The sequence below is a fragment of the Bos taurus genome, chromosome 3, assembly GCF_002263795.3.
Source record: "Bos taurus isolate L1 Dominette 01449 registration number 42190680 breed Hereford chromosome 3, ARS-UCD2.0, whole genome shotgun sequence".
Lineage (NCBI taxonomy): Eukaryota > Metazoa > Chordata > Mammalia > Artiodactyla > Bovidae > Bos > Bos taurus.
Window position 1 is genome coordinate 31,845,190 of NC_037330.1, and position 18,250 is coordinate 31,863,439.

Genomic DNA, 18,250 nt, shown 5'->3' on the forward strand with positions numbered 1-18,250 from the left:
TGTCACTGCCTGGTTCTGGAAACTATGGGGCACACTGTCAGTCTCTACTCGGATCCAATGGCCTTCTAAGGAGTCCCAGGTGAAGCTCTTTTGTCTGAAGTGACTGGCTTGAGGGCTGACTGCCTCATGCCTGGCTGCCTTTGCAGGTGCCAAGCAGGAACTACTTTGTGGCTTATCCACGTTGCTGCTGATCTGTTGATCCAGCAGTATTAGCAGGCAGGGCTCTAACTTCCCAACTTCTCTCCTTGGGTCATCTTTAAGCTTCTCTAACCTTTGAACCAGGATTAGGAAGGGCCTCGGGTTTTGCAGGACCATCATACCATGAAGATCAGAGGTAATAAAAATGGACAAGGGTTTCAGTCTGTGCTTGTAGTTTCCACTTGTTCCTACCCTCTCCCACTTCACATCTATCTTCCCTTCTTAAATGCCCGCTCCATGCATGTCAAGCTCCTTCATTAGAAACAAAGATTAAGAGCTTACAGAGACTGCTTAACCAGCTCCCACGAGAGCATAAAGTCAAATCTCTTAAATATAAACACATGTCCTAGTAGCTGTGCTTCTGACTGATAGTTATACACAAGTGAAGCGATGAGGCTATTTAGACTACCTGAAATGGGACGCTCAAAACATTTTGTACTAAAATCTGTACCGTATCATATATTCTGCCTGTCCAGCAGATTAATACCTTGCGGTAGGAACTTTTTATCTCTGTGTGACCATTGTAGGATAGTGCTTAGCAATTTTTCGTTTAATGAATAATTTGGAATACCTACTGACCCTAGTAAACTCTCCTTTACGCAACATCTTAATAATGATGTCAATCTGATTTCTATAGAAGATGAATATATTAGTCATCAATACTGACCTAAATGATTGTTTTATCCATTTGTTCACAAGTAAATCCTTATAAAAGTATGAGAATTAAATGCAGACAAAGCTATGGAAAGGCAGAATTTTCTATCTGTTGGATTCTTGAGAGTAATTTTATGACACATTTGAGCCCATAGTATTTTCTACAGAAATACTACTAAAGCAAAAATAAAGTCAATGATATATGATTTCCTTTAGCCATTTTAAGAATATTGAAAAGCTTTAGATTCCCCATAACCTAGCAGCAAGAAATAGCTTACCATTAATAATTATATAAATAAGATTATCAGTTCAGTGACATCTTTAATTTTTACCAATAAATGTTGAAATAGTATTTCAGAAAATTATGCATCTTGAAAAACTTTGTTTCAATTGTCACTTTATTGTTAAGATGGCTGAATTAATTACAAATTTAAACTATAACTTTGACAATTTTTAGCCAGGTACCAAATTTTATTCAAAGAAAATGCTTATTTAAAAGTGGTCACAGGACAACTCAAAATGTACAGCAAGATGAATTAGAGAAAGATCTTACTGGCCAACAGATTGTTTCAATTCTTTCCTTGTATCAGACTCAAAACTTTTCATTTATAGGAAAGGTAAACTGTAACTTCAGTAGATAGCAATACAGAAAGATTTTATCACATTGACCGGTTTCCATTTAGTCAGTCAACTGTTTCTAGCTGTCTTAATAGGGATAGATGTGTTTACATAACTGGCTGAGCTTGAGCCTTCTTTGAGAGCAGCTTTAGATCTGCAATGCACTTGGCGATTGTTTCCTTCTCCTGTGATAAGGCAAGAGAAAGCTGGTTAGACCTTGTCTAATCACCTTGTCTAATAACAGTCATTCTAAAAGATACCTCCTATAAGATACTAAGGTTACTAAAGAATCTCAAGATGAATTACTGGCTTAAAGATCATCCTCTGTCGTCCCCTTCACCTCCTGCCTTCAATCTTTCCCAACATCAGGGTCTTTTCTAATGAATCAGGTCTTTGCATCAGGTGGCCAAAATACTGGGGCTTCAGCTTCAGTCCTTACAAGGAATAATCAGGACAGATTTCCTTTAGGATTGACTGGTTTGGTCTCTTTGCAGTCCAAGGGACTCTCAAGAGTTGGATTCTCCAACATCACAGTTCAAAATCATCAATTCTTCGGCGCTCAGCTTCTTTTATAGTCCAACTCTCACATCCATACATAACTACTGGAAAAACAATAGCTTTGACTATACGGACCTTTGTTGGCAAAGTAATGTCTTTGTTTTTTAATATGCTGTCTAGGTTTGTCATTGCTTTTCTTTCAAGGAGCAAACGTCTTTTAATTTCATGGCTATAGTCACCATCTGAGGTGATTTTGGAGCCCAGGAAAATAAAGTCTGTCACTGTTTTCATTGCTTCCCTGTCTATTTGCCATGAAGTGATGGGACCGGATGCCATGATCTTCGTTTTATGAATGTTGAGTTTTAAGCCAACTTTTTCACTCTCCTCTTTCACTTTCATCAAGAGGCTCTTTAGTTCCTTGTTTTCTGCCATAAGGGTGGTGTCATCTGTATATCTGAAGTTACTGATATTTCGCCCAACAATCTTGATTCCAGCTTTACAAAGGGGATAATCAATTATTTAATAAAGCAAAACCAGGGAGTAAAGTGCCCTGGCTCATAGCTTTTATGAGTGAAACCTGTCTAGAGGTTGAAGCTAGATAATCCTGTAATCATGTGCCACTGATGTTATATTTTACAGCTAATAGTTGCTTGAAAAGGACCAACCTAACAAACATTAGTAATAAACAATGTTAAGAATAAAAATAATTCTTGTCTCTTTTGTACTTTCCAAATTTCTTAAACAAGTATATCACTTCTATATAAAAACATGTAATTTAAAAAACCAATTCATCAAATATTGATAGACCCTGTTTTTCTCCAGCCCTGCATGGTTATGCTGAAAGTGACCAGAAATGCCTAAGTATACTCTTTATTTGGGAAAGAAGAAATCAAGTGATAAACAAGTAAATAAAAATAAATAAATAGATGAAAATAGAAAACATTCTGTTAAAGTTCAATGAATTTAGCAGCTGAGGAGAGGAAATGGAATGGACATCACAGAATTAGAAAATGGAAGAGGCTCAGAAATAGACTTGCCCAGTTTTTGTTTCACAGAGAAGTATGTTGGTCAGATATGCAGATGACACCACCCTTATGGCAGAAAGTGAAGAAGAACTAAAAAGCCTCTTGATGAAAGTCAAAGAGGAGAATGAAAAAGTTGGCTTAAAGCTCAACATTCAGAAAACTAAGACCATGGCATTTGGTCCCATCACTTCATGGGAAATGGATGGGGAGACAGTGGAAACATTGGCTGACTTTATTTTTTTGGGCTCCAAAATCACTGCAGATGGTGACTGAAGCCATGAAATTAAAAGATGCTTGCTCCTTGGAAGAAAAGTTAAGACCAACCTAGATAGCATATTGAAAAGCAGAGATATTACTTTGCCAACAAAGGTCCATCTAGTCAAGGCTATGGTTTTTCCAGTGCTCATGTATGGATGTTGAGAGTTGGACTGTGAAGAAAGCTGAGTGCCGAAAAATTGATGCTTTTGAACTGTGGTGCTGGAGAAGACTCTTGAGAGTCCCTTGGACTGCAAGGAGATTCAACCAGTCCATCCTAAAGGAGATCAGTCCTGGGTGTTGATTGGAAGGCCTGATGCTAAAGCTGAAGCTCCAGTACTTTGGCCATCTCACTGGAAAAGACTCTGATGCTGGGAGGGATTGGGGGCAGGAGGAGAAAGGGACGACAGAGGATGAGATGGCTGGATGGTATCACCGACTCGATGGATGTGAGTCTGAGTGAACTCCGGGAGTTGGTGACGGACAGGGAGGCCTGGCGTGCTGTGATTCATGGGGTCGCAAAGAGTCGGACATGACTGAGCGATTGAACTGAACTGATGTTGGTTAATGTTTCCCAGATGATGGAACCTGAACATAAGTGGGCCATAACAAGTGTTCTCAATGATCTTTCCACTATGAGTGAGAATTCTTTGGTAACCAAACTCTGAGGAAGGAGGAAACCTACCATGGCAGTTGTGCAGCACTTTCTAGGTTACCACTAACCAGAAAAACGAACCAGGGCTATCCCATTATTGCTAGGCTAAAGACTCCCTGCCAGCTATCCCTATACTATCAGAGTTATCAATACAACTCCAGAAGCTTTGAAACATCATGTACCTGCTGTGCAGAGATGCTCTGCACCACACGCTTCTCCACCCAGTTTATCATGTGCTCTTGTTCCTTCTGACGCATCATATTCTGCACAGAGATGTGATAGTCCAGGCGATTCTTTACCTCCCTGTATACTCTATGCAGCCGTTCCCGGTAAGTAACCTCCAAGGCCATAGCAATGTTATTCTGAAGCAAAATTAAGAAGTGATGAAAAATTGCTTGCACAAAGGATTACTTCCATTCTGAGGATTCTGCCTCTTAGAACAGCTACCACTTAACTGTATTTTATGCAAAGTTCATTTGTTTAATATGAACAGGTAATACATCTATTGGGTTAAAAGAAAATCTAACAGCATATAGTAAAAATATATTTAAAAGTATATACGTAAAAAATTAAGCCCTCTCCAGCCCCCTCATAGGCTATCATCTTCCTATATTTCTTGTATTTTCTCCCAACAAACATACATATTGTACACACATAAACATCACTTTTACTGGTTATGACATATAGACCCATCTCAGTTTTAAAACTTATATTGGATTCTACTATTTTTGTGTCTCACAACACATAATTTATTTAACTAAGCTCTATTAACAGATTAGGTTGCTTCTAATTCTTTCAACTACATATTGCAGTTTACATCTTTGCATTTATGTCTGAATATCTGCTGGGTTAAATAATAGCTAACATCTGTTGAGTATCTACTATCTTCTAAACACTGTGTCAATTCAATTAAATCTTAAAATCACACCATAGGATAGTTACTATATTCATTTTACAGTGAGGAAAACTGAGGCAGAAACCAAGGAATCTGTCTAACGTTACAGGGTCATTGAATTATGAAGCCAAGGCCTGAATATGAGGGGTCAGGCTACAAAACCCATGCTCTTAAAGATCCATTTTAAATTGTGATTAACATTGTCAAATTCTACAGAAAAGTTGTACTGCTCCATTCTTTCATCAGCAACACAAACAGCCTGATCAACAGTGTTTATAAAACCTTTACTTTCTGCTATTCTGATAGGCAGAAAAAAATGATCAATTTTAATTGTTGTTATATAAGGAGAAAATTTATATACTTATAAGTCATTTACATTTACTTATATCTTTATAAATTGTTCATGTCCTATGCCTAGTTTTCTACTGGAATGTTGGTCTATCCTAAGGTAACTACCCTTTTGTATCACATGGAATGCAAGTGTCCTTTTATCTCTAACTTTGGTTTATGGTAATTTCTACATGCAAAATTTAAATTTTTAAAAATGAGATTAACTTAACAATTTTTCCTCCTATAGTTTCCTGGGTTTTTGAAAACTGAGGTATAATTGATATACAATATTATATTAATTTCAGGTACACAAACACAATGATTTGGTATTTGTATATATTGTGAAAGGATCACCAGAATGAGTTTAGTTAACATCCATCACTACCCAAGTTTCTGGATTTTGTTGTCTTATTGGAAACATCTTGTCTTTCCAAAGGTATTGTATTGTTTTTCATGTTGTCTTTTTCTTAAGGTTTCATTTCTAGTTTTTATACCTCTTATTTCTTTTTCTTCTCTAATATTAGCTACTGTATCCAGAATAATAATCAATAAAGCAACAGGGATATTGTCATTTTCTAGCCTGTAATGAGAATCTTTATACATCTCCCTGTTAAGTATAAAGGTTTGAGATATTAAGCTCAAGTAGGCCCTATCTTCTTTCTCCTCAAATCTCAAATACTGCCTTGACTACTTTCCTGTTCAGCAAATGACCTAACTTCCTATTTCACTGAGAAAAAGGAAACAAAGAACTTCACAAACTTGTACCACTCTATCAGCTAATCTACCTCAACCCATACATACTTTGCCTTCCTTTAACTATGGAACTGCTGATGCTCCTGAAGCCAACCCTTCCACCTGCGTACGCCAAGCCCTCTAGCCCTACCGAAGGACACTGCTCTAGCAAATTCCTCCCTATGCATACCCCTTTCTTGCATCAAATTTTCTCTCTACTAATTTCTATCAGATCCTAACATGTAATTATACTTTCTATCGTTTAAAAAATCTTTTGGTTACTAAATCCTCTCCTCCGAGCTACTAATTTCTTTGCCCAACAATATTCTAACTCCTTCACAATTCTGACAGTGATTTACACCCAGACTCCAATTCTCCTCTTCCATTTTTTTCCTTTAATTTATTCCAACCACTTCACTAAAACAGCCCTTAACCAAGGTCTCCAACCTTCATACTGCTAAATCCGATGCCAAATTCTTAGGCCCTTTATTACTTGACCATTAAGCAGGGCAACTACAAATTAATCCTTGTTTCCACCAGTTATTTTCCTTCTTGTTCTGGTCTTACAGCTGTTAAGTGCCACTTGTAAGCTCATGATTTCCAAATTCTCCCCGGTGATTCCAGACTCTTGTATCTAATAACTCTTATTTGGCTAATTCACAGGCATTTCAAACCAACACACGCAAGACTGAAGGCTATTTACAACAAGGCCATCAGAGTGACTCTTTAAAACATCAGTGAGATCATATCACTCCTCTGCCTAAAAGATTCAATGACTTTCTCTCATCCTAAGTACAAGTCAAAGTTCTCACAGAAGCCTATGAGACTTCATATGATCCAGCCCTTGGCCACTCTCTGCCTTGCTTCCTCTTACCTTCATCCTCACCCATTCTACTTCAGCTACGTTGGCCTTCTTACTTTCCTTTGTCTATATCAAGTAAGCTTCCAGGGTTAGGGCCCTTGTGATTGTTCTTCCCTCTGTCTGCAATACTATTTCCTCAGACATCAGGTTCAAATATCACATCAGAAGCTTTTCTAAACTGCTGAACAAAACAGTTAACTCCCTCCTTCTAAAATTTCTTTTCCTTTAACATAAGTTCATTATTCTACAGGTACTTCACACAAGTTGACATTCATATCTGCTTATTACTATTTTTTTCTTTTCCTTCTCTCAACCCTTGGCTAAATAGGCACCAAGAAAGCAGACTTGGTTTTGTTCTCTGCTGTAATCCTAGCACCCTGCCTTGACCAGTGTCCACACTTAAAATATATCTATTAAGTATTTCATGAATAAATAAAAATTTTAATCACTATCATTTGATTCTTACAAAAAGCTACATGTTCAAAAGCCAGGTTTTGTGTGACATATTAGTTATGATGCAGGAAGAATTCTCCGGCTGTAACCTATGCATGAATAGATTTCTGAGGATTTCAAACATAATGTGCCAAGTATCTTTAGGGATCCTATTTTAAGACTTTCTTATAACATGCATGTTTGAAATGCATAGCATGTATTTTACCTACTGTATTTTACAGTGAATGTCATTTTTAAACTGGCTTTCTGTGTGGATTTAAAAATATGTTCTTTTATACTTTTTATTCTCTCTAGTTTTAGAGTAATAATTCTAATTATTTATCCACTTGAGGAGTCGTAGATATCTAAATAGCTTTAACAGTCAATCCCCACCCAAATACTCCTTTTTCCAAGTAAAATATGCTCAAACTATACAACCTTCATATGATTGTAAATTTTTGTTTTAAATATACACAAATGAGTAATTTCACTCCTCTGAGAAAGTTCTGAAACCTACCCTTTGAACATCAAAAAGGTAATGGCGCTTTTGAACCAGTGCCTGCTGTGACTTCTCCATATCAATAGCATCCTGGATTTGTTTGATGGACGCCTGTTTCACCTCTTCCAGTTGGGCAATTTTTTGCTGCAATTATGATATTTACAACAAAGATCAGTGAAGGTATCTAGGGTAATAAAAAGATTCACTTTATACTTCTTCACATGTGAAAATACCCACACACAAGAACTGCACAAATACTTAACAAGAGTTGCTCACAGTAGCTATGCAGTATCTTGCTGAAAGAACAAAACAACGGAAAAGCTGGAGAAAGTCTGGTAGTTTTAAAAAATTTATCTCAAATTAGTAATTAACATTTATATTGAAATCATTATAATTAGATTCATTTTTATATCCTTTGTTCCTATCACTTGATATCTTTGATGTTTCTAGTACTGTCTAAAACAGGAAATAAGATTTATGGGTCTTACCTCATTGAGTTTATCAGCAAATTCCCCAACAGAAGCACCATATTTTTTAACTATATAGACAAGGAACCCTATTGTTGATATGGCAGAGAAGGTCTCTGGAGTTATCACGTATATTTCTTTGGAGAGTAAATATAAGATAAGCCCAGTTCCAAGCACATAGGGTCCTAAAAGGAAGAAAAAGTTATTTTATGATAGATATGCTATAATTTTTTTTCCTATTTTATTCTTTTTTAAAACTTTTTATTTTGTATTGGGGTATAGGAAGAAGCACAAGCTGGAATCAAGATTGCTGGGAGAAATATCAATACCCTCAGATATGCAGATAACACCATCCTTATGGCAGAAAGTGAAGAGGAACTAAAAAGCCTCTTGATGAAAGTGAAAGGAGAGTGAAAAAGTTGGCTTAAACTTAGCTCAACATTCAGAAAACTAAGATCATGGCATCTGGTCCCATCACTTCATGGGAAATGGATGGGGAAACAGTGGAAACAGTGTCAGACTTTATTTTTTTGGGCTCCAAAATCACTGCAGATGGTGACTGAAGCCATGAAATTAAAAGACGCTTACTCCTTGGAAGAAAAGTTATGACCAACCTAGATAGCATATTGAAAAGCAGAGATATTACTTTGCCAACAAAGGTCCATCTAGTCAAGGCTATGGTTTTTCCAGTGGTCATGTATGGATGAGAGTTGGACTGTGAAGAAAACTGAGTGCCGAAGAATTGATGCTTTTGAACTGTGGTGCTGGAGAAGACTCTTGAGAGTCCCTTGGACTGCAAGGAGATCCAACCAGTCCATTCTAAAGGAGATCAGTCCTGGGTGTTCATTGGAAGGCCTGATGCTAAAGCTGAAACTCCAGTACTTTGGCCACCTCATGCGAAGAGTTGACTCACTGGAAAAGACTCTGATGCTGGGAGGGATTGGGGGCAGGAGGAGAAGGGGACGACAGAGGATGAGATGGCTGGATGGCATCACTGACTCAATGGACATGAGTTTGAGTGAACTCCAGGAGCTGGTGATAGACAGGGAGGCCTTGCGTGCTGCGATTCATGGGGTCGCAAAGAGTTGGACACGACTGAGAGACTGAACTGAACTGATTGTCAATTTACAACAGTGTAATAGTTTCAAGTGAACAGAGAAGGGAATAGGCCATATATATACATGTATCCAGTTAAGCAAAGTTAATAATGATTTGAAATAATCAGATTCAAAGATCAAAGCCTATATGAGAACCAGTAAGGTACAACTGAAAGGACGATAATCTGGACTTAGGGAAATCTGACTTTGCAATTTAGCAACGCTGGACAATACAGAAGATCTCTGAGCTTAGTTTCCTGAACTGTCAAGTGGGAATAGTACCTTCTTCACAGAATTGATGTAACTGAAAAACAATGTATATAGTGTCTAGTACAACTGCTTAACAAACGGGAAGTAGTTTATAAAAATGTCAAGTTACTTTGAGAATAATTTGTGTAGCAAAATACACTATTTATTAAGTGGGGGACACTGGTCAGAATAAAATTTATCCACTCTTGCCGATTTACTCAATGTGAATCTGACACTGGTAATAAACAATTAAAACAAAAGAGACACAATTATAAAGCAACATATAAGTAAAAGACCTAAGTAACAGGACTTTCACTTCCTGTAGTACCTTATTATAAGGCTTCTATTATGGCCATCTTTTTCTTTAACCAGGTCATGAATTCTGAAAGGATACAAACCATCATGTACCTTTTAGGATTTTCCTCTGTGACTCACAAGATGCTATGCAGGATTTAAGACAGGTCTTTAGGGGAAGCAGTTTACAGTGTTTCTATGCAATACAAGTACCAAAGGATGTTAGGACATACTATAAGAATAAAAGGGTTACATTCTCAAATGTGTTTTACCCAGTTTCCCACACAAAGTTTACACAGTTCACTTAAAAAAAACACCTGTCTTCAGTGTATACATTTTAAATGTGAATTTATTAAAAAAAAAAAAAAGGCCCATCACATGTAGCATTTTTATCACCTATGGAGATCTGATGTTTCTCACAATTTTAATTATGGAAAAGCTATTTTACGTCATTCCTTGGAGAGATTAAAAAAAAAATCTTTGATATCCAGTGTTTCACAGTCATAGCTATATTTGGATACAGCAAGAGAAGCAGCATGTATAATAAAAGTACACTAAACTGAACTGGAGGACCCATGTTTAAGTACTACTCAGTCACTAAAGAGAGAATAAACCTCAGCAAGTTGTCTTCTAGTTCTTCTGGGTAATAAAAATGTCTTCATAGAACTGTTTTACGGATTAAATAAAGTGAAAGCATATGGCGTTACAAAAATGAAAGATTTCAGGACAGTTTAGACCTTTTTAAAAGGAAAAAACTGGTAAGTCCGGTCCAGTTCTTTTTTCATAATCACACACACAATTATACATACAGTACATAGTCTCTATTGCCTTACCTGGCTTTATTTTTATCCATAGTTCTTTCCATCTGAAATGTATATTTTATGGTTATTCTTTTTTTTGGGGGGGGGGGGGGCACTCCACATGGCTTGAGGGATCTTAGTTGTCCAATCAGGGATTGAAACTGGGCCCCTGCTGTGAAAGCACGAGTTCTAACCACCGGATTGCCAAAAATTCCCCAGTTACTCTCATTTCTTTATTGTTTATCCTACAAAAGAATGTTCCATGATGGCAGGCACTTTAGTTCACCACTGTATGCCTAGAACAGTGCCTAGGATAGGGCAGGCATTCAATAAATTTGGTGTATCAACAAATAGAGACAATGCTATAAAATCAAGTTAAAATCCCCAGCAAAATTACTCCAAAGACAAGTTAAAGCAATCAAATCAATTGTTACACTGAATCACTCCCACACTCTACTTTTGAAAACAGCTGACTTGATTTTTCTGGTGTATGTGGAAAAGGTAAGAAGCCACTATAAATTCTAGATTAACATAAACCAGAGCATCCAAACATACTATCAAACACTGGGCAAATGCTCACCTGTTACACCAGTTTTAGGATAAAGGAACTGGAAGAATTCCTCAGGGATCAGCCCAAAACGAACTTTTCCTCCATGTTCAGGAAGAGGTGGTACAGGGGCAAGACTTGGCTGCCCTGTGTGAAAGATCCTCGTTGCCTGCAATACCCTATAGGTAGGAATTATACAAGTTTAAAGCTTATTCTTTAAAGAGAACACAACATATGAACAATTGTAGAAAGAATGGATAGGGATGAGGATTAAGGTAGTTTCCCACTGTCCTGATGGAGAGAGAACAAACCAAGAACAGGACGGCCAGGGTCCAATAATTAGCTGTGACAAGGGGAAACAACTTACTTAAAGCTTTATGTAATCTTCTACCTAATACTAGAATTCCTCTGTTAAATCTCATAGATAATCTGTCTAGCACCTTACACATCTATTACCAGCACTAAAATATGTAAGAACACAGACTCTGCAGCCAGGCTATTTGGGTTCAAATTCTAATTTACACTTTTGTAATCTGTGATTTCTCTAAGTAAAGTAAAACAAAGAATATGACCTTAGAAGGTTGTTGTGAGGATTAACTGAGTTAAAAAAGTAAAGTATATTGAATGGTGCTCAGCATATGTTAAGTTTTATGTAAATGGTTAGTTATTACATAGCTACCGTGTTGTGAGCTCCCTGATGGCAAGAACTTTGACCATTCTGAATATTCTGTGACGGGGTGCTAAACAACCACTAAGTGAAACAGGCTTTTGCAGTGTTGGATATCTCTATGTTCATCCTTTGAACTGCTACGTACATCCTTAAAACTTCTATTGATTAGTTCTAATTTTATTCATTTATTTTGTAAGATAACACCCATGTATCTGGGTTAAATAAACATCTCAGTTCCTTCACAAACCTGATTGTCCATTACAAGCAGCAATCTGATTTTGTTTAAAAAAATGAAGTATACAGAACTGAACATGATACTCTAAGTACAGCTTGACCAATCCATTCATTCTACAAACACATACTGAGAACTTGCTATTGCTATTATTGGGTTTTAACTACTGTACTGTTATCATGAATTTGCCAACTATTCCGGTCTTAAAGTAACTTAAGATTAACAGTTATAGCATACTGGTGTCTTATTAAGATTCTGATGAAATAATATCCTCCAGTCTTTTCATATCTGCTGTCAAGTTTAGTCTCTTTCAGATTATCAGTATGATTTTGTTCCTCACCTCCCCATTCTATCTCGACTCCTTGCAATGTAAGAGTTTATATTATTTCACAGACTATGGTTCATTGCTTGTCTTCCAAATATTATTGCTGCTTCCTAATGTATTATGAGCTACCATACTGACTTTTGGAATCCTAGAGTCATGCTCGAGATTCTTAGGAAAATCAGGGTTTCTCAACCTCAGCATTATCAACATTTTGGACAACTGACAATTCTTTGCGTGGAGAGCTGTTCTGTGCACTGTAATTAGCAGCATCCTTTATATGCCAGGTGCCAGTAGCATCCTTCCTCCTACCCAGTGCTGACAACCAAACACATCCCTAGACACTGTCACAAGTCCCCTGGAGAACAAAACTGCCCCCGGCTGAGTACAGATTTAAATTACAGCACTAAAGAACTTGCTTTATTGTGAATTTTACCTTTTATCATTAAAATATTCATCTTTTGTTTCATTTAAAAATAAATAATTTTTTTAAAAAAGAACTTGCTTTCAATTCAGTTCAGTTCAGTTGCTCAGTCATGTCCGACTCTTTGTGACCCCATGAACCACAAAACATCAGGTCTCCCTGTCCATCACCAGCTCCTGGAGTCTATCCAAATCCATGTCCATCGAGTCGGTGATGCCATCCAAACATCTCATCCTCTGTCGTCCCCTTCTCCTCCTGCTCTCAATCATTCCCAGCATCAGGGTCTTTTCAAATGAGTCAGCTCTTTGCATCAGATGGCCAAAGTACCGGAGCTTCAACTTCAACATTAGTCCTTCCATTGAACACCCAGGACTGATCTCTTTTAGGATGGACTGGTTGGATCTCCTTGCAGTCCAAGGGACTCTCAAGAGTCTTCTCCATCACCACAGTTCAAAAGCATCAATTCTTCGGTGCTCAGCTTTCTTTATAGTTCAACTCTCACATCCATACATGACCACTGGAAAAACCATAGCCTTGACTAGACGGACCTTTGTTGGCAAAGTAATGTCTCTGCTTTTTAATATGCTGTCTAGGTTAGTTATAACTTTTCTTCCAAGGAGTAAGCGTCTTTTAATTTCATGGCTGCAATCACCATCTGCAGTGATTTTGGAGCCCCAAAAAATAAAGTCTGACACTGTTTCCACAGTTTCCCCATCTATCTCCCATGAAGTGATGGGACCAGATGCCATGATCTTCGTTTTCTGAATGTTGAGCTTTAAGCCAACTTTTTCACTGTCCTCTTTCACTTTCATCAAGAGGCTCTTTAGTTCTTCTTCACTTTCTGCCATAAGGGTGGTGTCATCTGCATATCTGAGGTTATTGATATTTCTCCTGGCAATCTTGAGTCCAGCTTGTGCTTCTTCCAGCCCAGCGTTTCTCATGATGTACTCTGCATAGAAGTTAAATAAGCAGGGTGACAATATACAGCCTTGACGTACTCCTTTTCCTATTTGGAACCAGTCTGTTGTTCCATGTCCAGTTCTAACTGTTGCTTCCTGACCTGCATACAGGTTTCTCAAGAGGCAGGTCAGGTGGTCTGGTATGCCCATCTCTTTCAGAATTTTCCACAGTTTATTGTGATCCACACAGTCAAAGGCTTTAGTCAATAAAGCAGAAACAGACGTTTTTCTGGAACTCTCTTGCTTTTTTGATGATCCACCAATGTTGGCAATTTGATCTCTGGTTCCTCTGCCTTTTCTAAATCCAGCTTGAACATCTGGAAGTTCATGGTTCATGTATTGTTAAAGCCTGGCTTGGAGAATTTTGAGCATTACTTTACTAGCATGTGAGATGAGTGCAATTGTGTGGTAGTTTGAGTGTCTTTGCCATTGCCTTTCTTTGGGACTGGAATGAAAACTGACCTTTTCCAGTCCTGTGGCCACTGCTGAGTATTCCAAATTTGCTGGCATATTGAGTGCAGCACTTTCACAGCGTCATCTTTCAGGATTGGAAATAGCTCAACTGGAATTCCATCATCTCCAGTAGCTTTGTTCATAGTGATGCTTCCTAAGGCCCACTTGACTTCACAATAGTTGGACACAAATCCTCTCCCTAACTGGCTGCCTTAGTTCAAGCCCTCAGCTACTCTTGCCTAAGAAAGCTAACAATCAAAACCTGGTCTCTTGGCTTCTCTTCAAATACCCCTTCAACCCAGTCCCTCACTGCTGCTTTTAAAGTTTTTAAAATACAAATGTGACTTTAAAACTCTCCAACAGGCTCTCTTCTGGCCATAGTAAACAAAGTACTTAATACAGTATACATGATTCAGCACCTGTTAAGTTCTATAGCCTCCTCTTCATTCATTCTCCTACTTTCCAGCCATATGCAACTACTTACAGCTTTCCCACATGTTCAACCTGGTTTTAGAAAAGGAACAAAGATCAAACTGCCAACATCTGCTGGATCGTTGAAAAAGCAAGAGAATTCCAGAAAAACATCTATTTCTGTTTTATTGACTATGCCAAAGCCTTTGACTGTGTGGATCACCACAAACTGTGGAAAATTTTGAAGGAGATGGGAATACCAGACCACCTGATCTGCCTCTTGAGAAATTTGTATGCAGGTCAGGAAGCAACAGTTAGAACTGGACATGGAACAACAGACTGGTTCCAAATAGGAAAAGGAGTAAGTCAAGGCTGTATATTGTCACCCTGCTTATTTAACTTCTATGCAGAGTACATCATGAGAAACGCTGGTCTAGGTGAAGCACAAGCTGGAATCAAGATTGCCAGGAGAAATATCAATAACCTCAGATATGCAGATGACACCACATTTATGGCAGAAAGTGAAGAAGAACTAAAGAGCCTCTTGATGAAAGTGAAAGAGGAGAGTGAAAAAGTTGGCTTAAAGCTCAACATTCAGAAGGCTGAGATCATGACATCTGGTCCCATCACTTCACAGCAAATAGATGGGGAAACATTGGCTGACTTTATTTTTCTGGGCTCCAAAATCATGCAGATGGTGATTGTAGCCATGAAATTAAAAGACGCTTGCTCCTTGGAAGAAAAGTTATGATCAACCTAGATAGCATATTAAAAAGCAGAGACATTACTTTGCCAACAAAGGTCCATCTAGTCAAGGTTATGGTTTTTCCAGTGGTCATATAGGGATGTGAGAGTTGGACTATAAAGAAAGCTGAGCGCCAAAGAATTGATGCTTTTAAACTGTGGTGTTGGAGAAGACTCTTGAGAGTCCCTTGGACTGCATGGAGATCCAACCACTCCATCCTAAAGGAAATCAGTCCTGAATATTCAATGGAAGGATTGATGTTGAAGCTGAAACTCCTATACTTTGGCCACCTGATGCAAAGAACTGACTCATTTAAAGACCATGATGCTGGGAAAGATTGAGGGCAGAAGGGAATGACAGAGAACAAGATGGTTGGATGGCACCACCGACTCGAGACATGAGTTTGAGTAAACTCTGGGAGTTGGTGATGGACAGGGAGTCCTGGCGTGCTGCAGTCCATGGCAAAGAGTCGGACATGACTGAGCAACTGAACTGAACTGACAGCTTTCTTTGGTGGCTCAGATGGTAATGAATCTGCCTGCAGTGCAGGAGACCTAGGTGTGATCCCTGGGTCAGGAAGGTCCCCTGAAGGAGGGAACAGCAACCGACTCCAGTATTCTTGCCTGGACAATCCCACGGACAGAGCCTGGTGTGCTACAGTCCATGGGGTTGCAGAGTCAGACACGACTGAAGAGACTTAACGTGCACAGTTTTCAAAATAAAAAAGACTGCCTGATGCTGCTTCAACTTGGTATGCCTTTCCCTTAAGGATTGCCAAACCCACCAGCCTTTAGAATATCTCAAATATATCCTTTACAAAGGCTTCTCCAACTGTGGGCCAACATTTATTCATTCAACAAAACACTTACAGACTCTCTACTTATGTTAGGCACCAACAGTATAACAATAAGCAAAGTCTCAGCCTTAGACATTCTAGTGGGGGTTTGGAGTGTGAGAATGTATATACACACACACACACAATTTCAGACAACTGTAAATTCCATGTAAATTAGGAAGGGAAAGGGCTAAGGAGCAATGGGTCGTGGGGAGAGAGGCTTTTTTGGGAGAGATTAGGTGACATCTGAGCTAATGACCGGGAAAAGAGAGATCAGCAAGTATAAAGATCCTGAGGCAACAATAAGCTTGGCAGTTTTTGGAAGAATGGCAAGAACATCAGTATGGCTGAGAATGAGCTAAAAACAGAAGGTAAGAAGACAAATCAAGAGGTAGGATGGGGTCAACTCATGTTGAACCTTCTGGGTTATTTTAAGTTTGGATTTTATTTCAAGTGGGACAGGCAGCTCTGGAGGGTCTTGCAAGGGAAGGGTGGGGAAAGGACATAATCCCTGTGACTCCTGTGAGAATGGCCTGTAATGGGAAAAGAATATAAATTCAAGGAGACTAGATAGGAGACAACTGAAATAGCTTAGGTGAAATGTAATGGTGGTTCACACTCCAGTAGTAGTGGTAGTGAAAGAATGGTCAGAGTCTGGATATAAGAAGAAAGAAGTGCCTTATGAACGCATTAGAGAAATGTGAATGAGAAAAAAAAGGATGTTCCTCACATCTTATACATGTATTTATTACCTATGCTACAAAGAGTTGTCTGTCTGTATGGAATCTTTCTTCTTTGAAATGTTGGAAGCAACCAATGAGTCTTACTTTATTTAACTACAGATAAACCTAAACCACCTTTTCAAGACACAGGACTGTTATCAAATTTTGCAAGATTTAGGATGAAGTCCGGAAGTAAAAAGAAATTACAAAGAAAACTGACACGTTTTATGACATAATATTAGTAACAGGTTCTAACATTAAGCACATAATAAGCACATATTATGTACCAAGCACTGTTTTTAGAGTTCCCAGGAACGTCCCTTAATTCTCATAATCCATAACGTACTATTATATCTATTTTGCCTATGGAGAAATTAAGGTCCCACAGCTTGTTAAGTAGAGGAGCCAAGTTTACTCTCAGCTTCGGAGTCCTCATTGTAAACTACTCCATAGCTATCTCCTCTGCTATGTGAAGGTAGGTACTTATCCATACTCATTTATTTATCTTTGGTTATGGAGGTGCAAGATAAATATTTGCTGAAACACTGAATAATTTCTCTGATATGACAGTAAAATTTGGAATCTGGGAGACAGATTAAAAACTACACGTTTCATTTTTTTATTTAACAAAACTTGCCCTTGGGTATGCAATCTAGTAACCCCGATACAGGCTGCGGCAGCTCTGTCTAGCTGAAGGTCACAAGGGAGAGGGGCGGGGCTTAGGAGACACCAAAAGCAGTTTCTAAACAGTTTAGTTAGAACACATTACTTTTTCTCTTAACCTCTACTATTAGATGATACAATGGTGTTTCAGGCAGTTACAGGATCACACGTAAACGAGACGTTAAGCGTTCCAATATAACCAAAACAAAGGTAATTACTGGCCTAAAGCTAAAGGCAGATTAACCCAGAAGTGAAATGAGGTGATAAAGCAAGGACCAAAGGAGATATTACATCCCTCACACTTACCCTGGACCGAGGAGGGCTGCGTTCTTCAGAGAGGGGGCTACAAAATTACAAAGCGTAGGTTAGCAAGGTCACGATGAAATCTGGTTTGTCTCTTCCTCGGCCCCAAGTCTCACTGCGCTTTTCTTCACGCCCTTTCCTCCCACCCGCTCCAAGCAACCACAGACGCCTCGTTTTACGATCACTCTGCTATCCAGGACCAGGGTGTGTACCTCTCACCTGCTGCGGCGGCGGCAGAAAGTACCACCCGGGACAGCATTGTCAGGTAGCGTTCACACAGCAATCTTCCCGCCCCAGTGACCCCGACAGAAGAATCTGTCAGGGACAGAAGCAAGATGGACGCTCAGAAGTCTCGCGAGAAGAGAACTTCGTGCCCTTTCCGTCAACTTCCGGTCTTTTCTCCC

The 18,250-nt window shown here is 38.7% G+C and overlaps 1 protein-coding gene across 1 annotated transcript; it reads right to left on the bottom strand.

Moving 5' to 3' along the window:
* Window positions 1-1,232: 1,232 nt before the first annotated feature.
* On the bottom strand, window positions 1,233-18,141 carry ATP5PB (ATP synthase peripheral stalk-membrane subunit b). Its single transcript, NM_001038501.2, has 7 exons — window positions 18,066-18,141; window positions 17,850-17,886; window positions 11,141-11,286; window positions 8,142-8,305; window positions 7,672-7,797; window positions 4,086-4,265; window positions 1,233-1,655 (listed from the first exon to the last, which is right to left on the bottom strand). The coding sequence occupies exons 1-7, from the start codon at window positions 18,103-18,105 to the stop codon at window positions 1,578-1,580; spliced, it is 771 nt and encodes a 256-aa protein (NP_001033590.1). The 5' UTR covers window positions 18,106-18,141; the 3' UTR covers window positions 1,233-1,577.
* Between the last annotated feature and the right edge of the window lie 109 nt (window positions 18,142-18,250).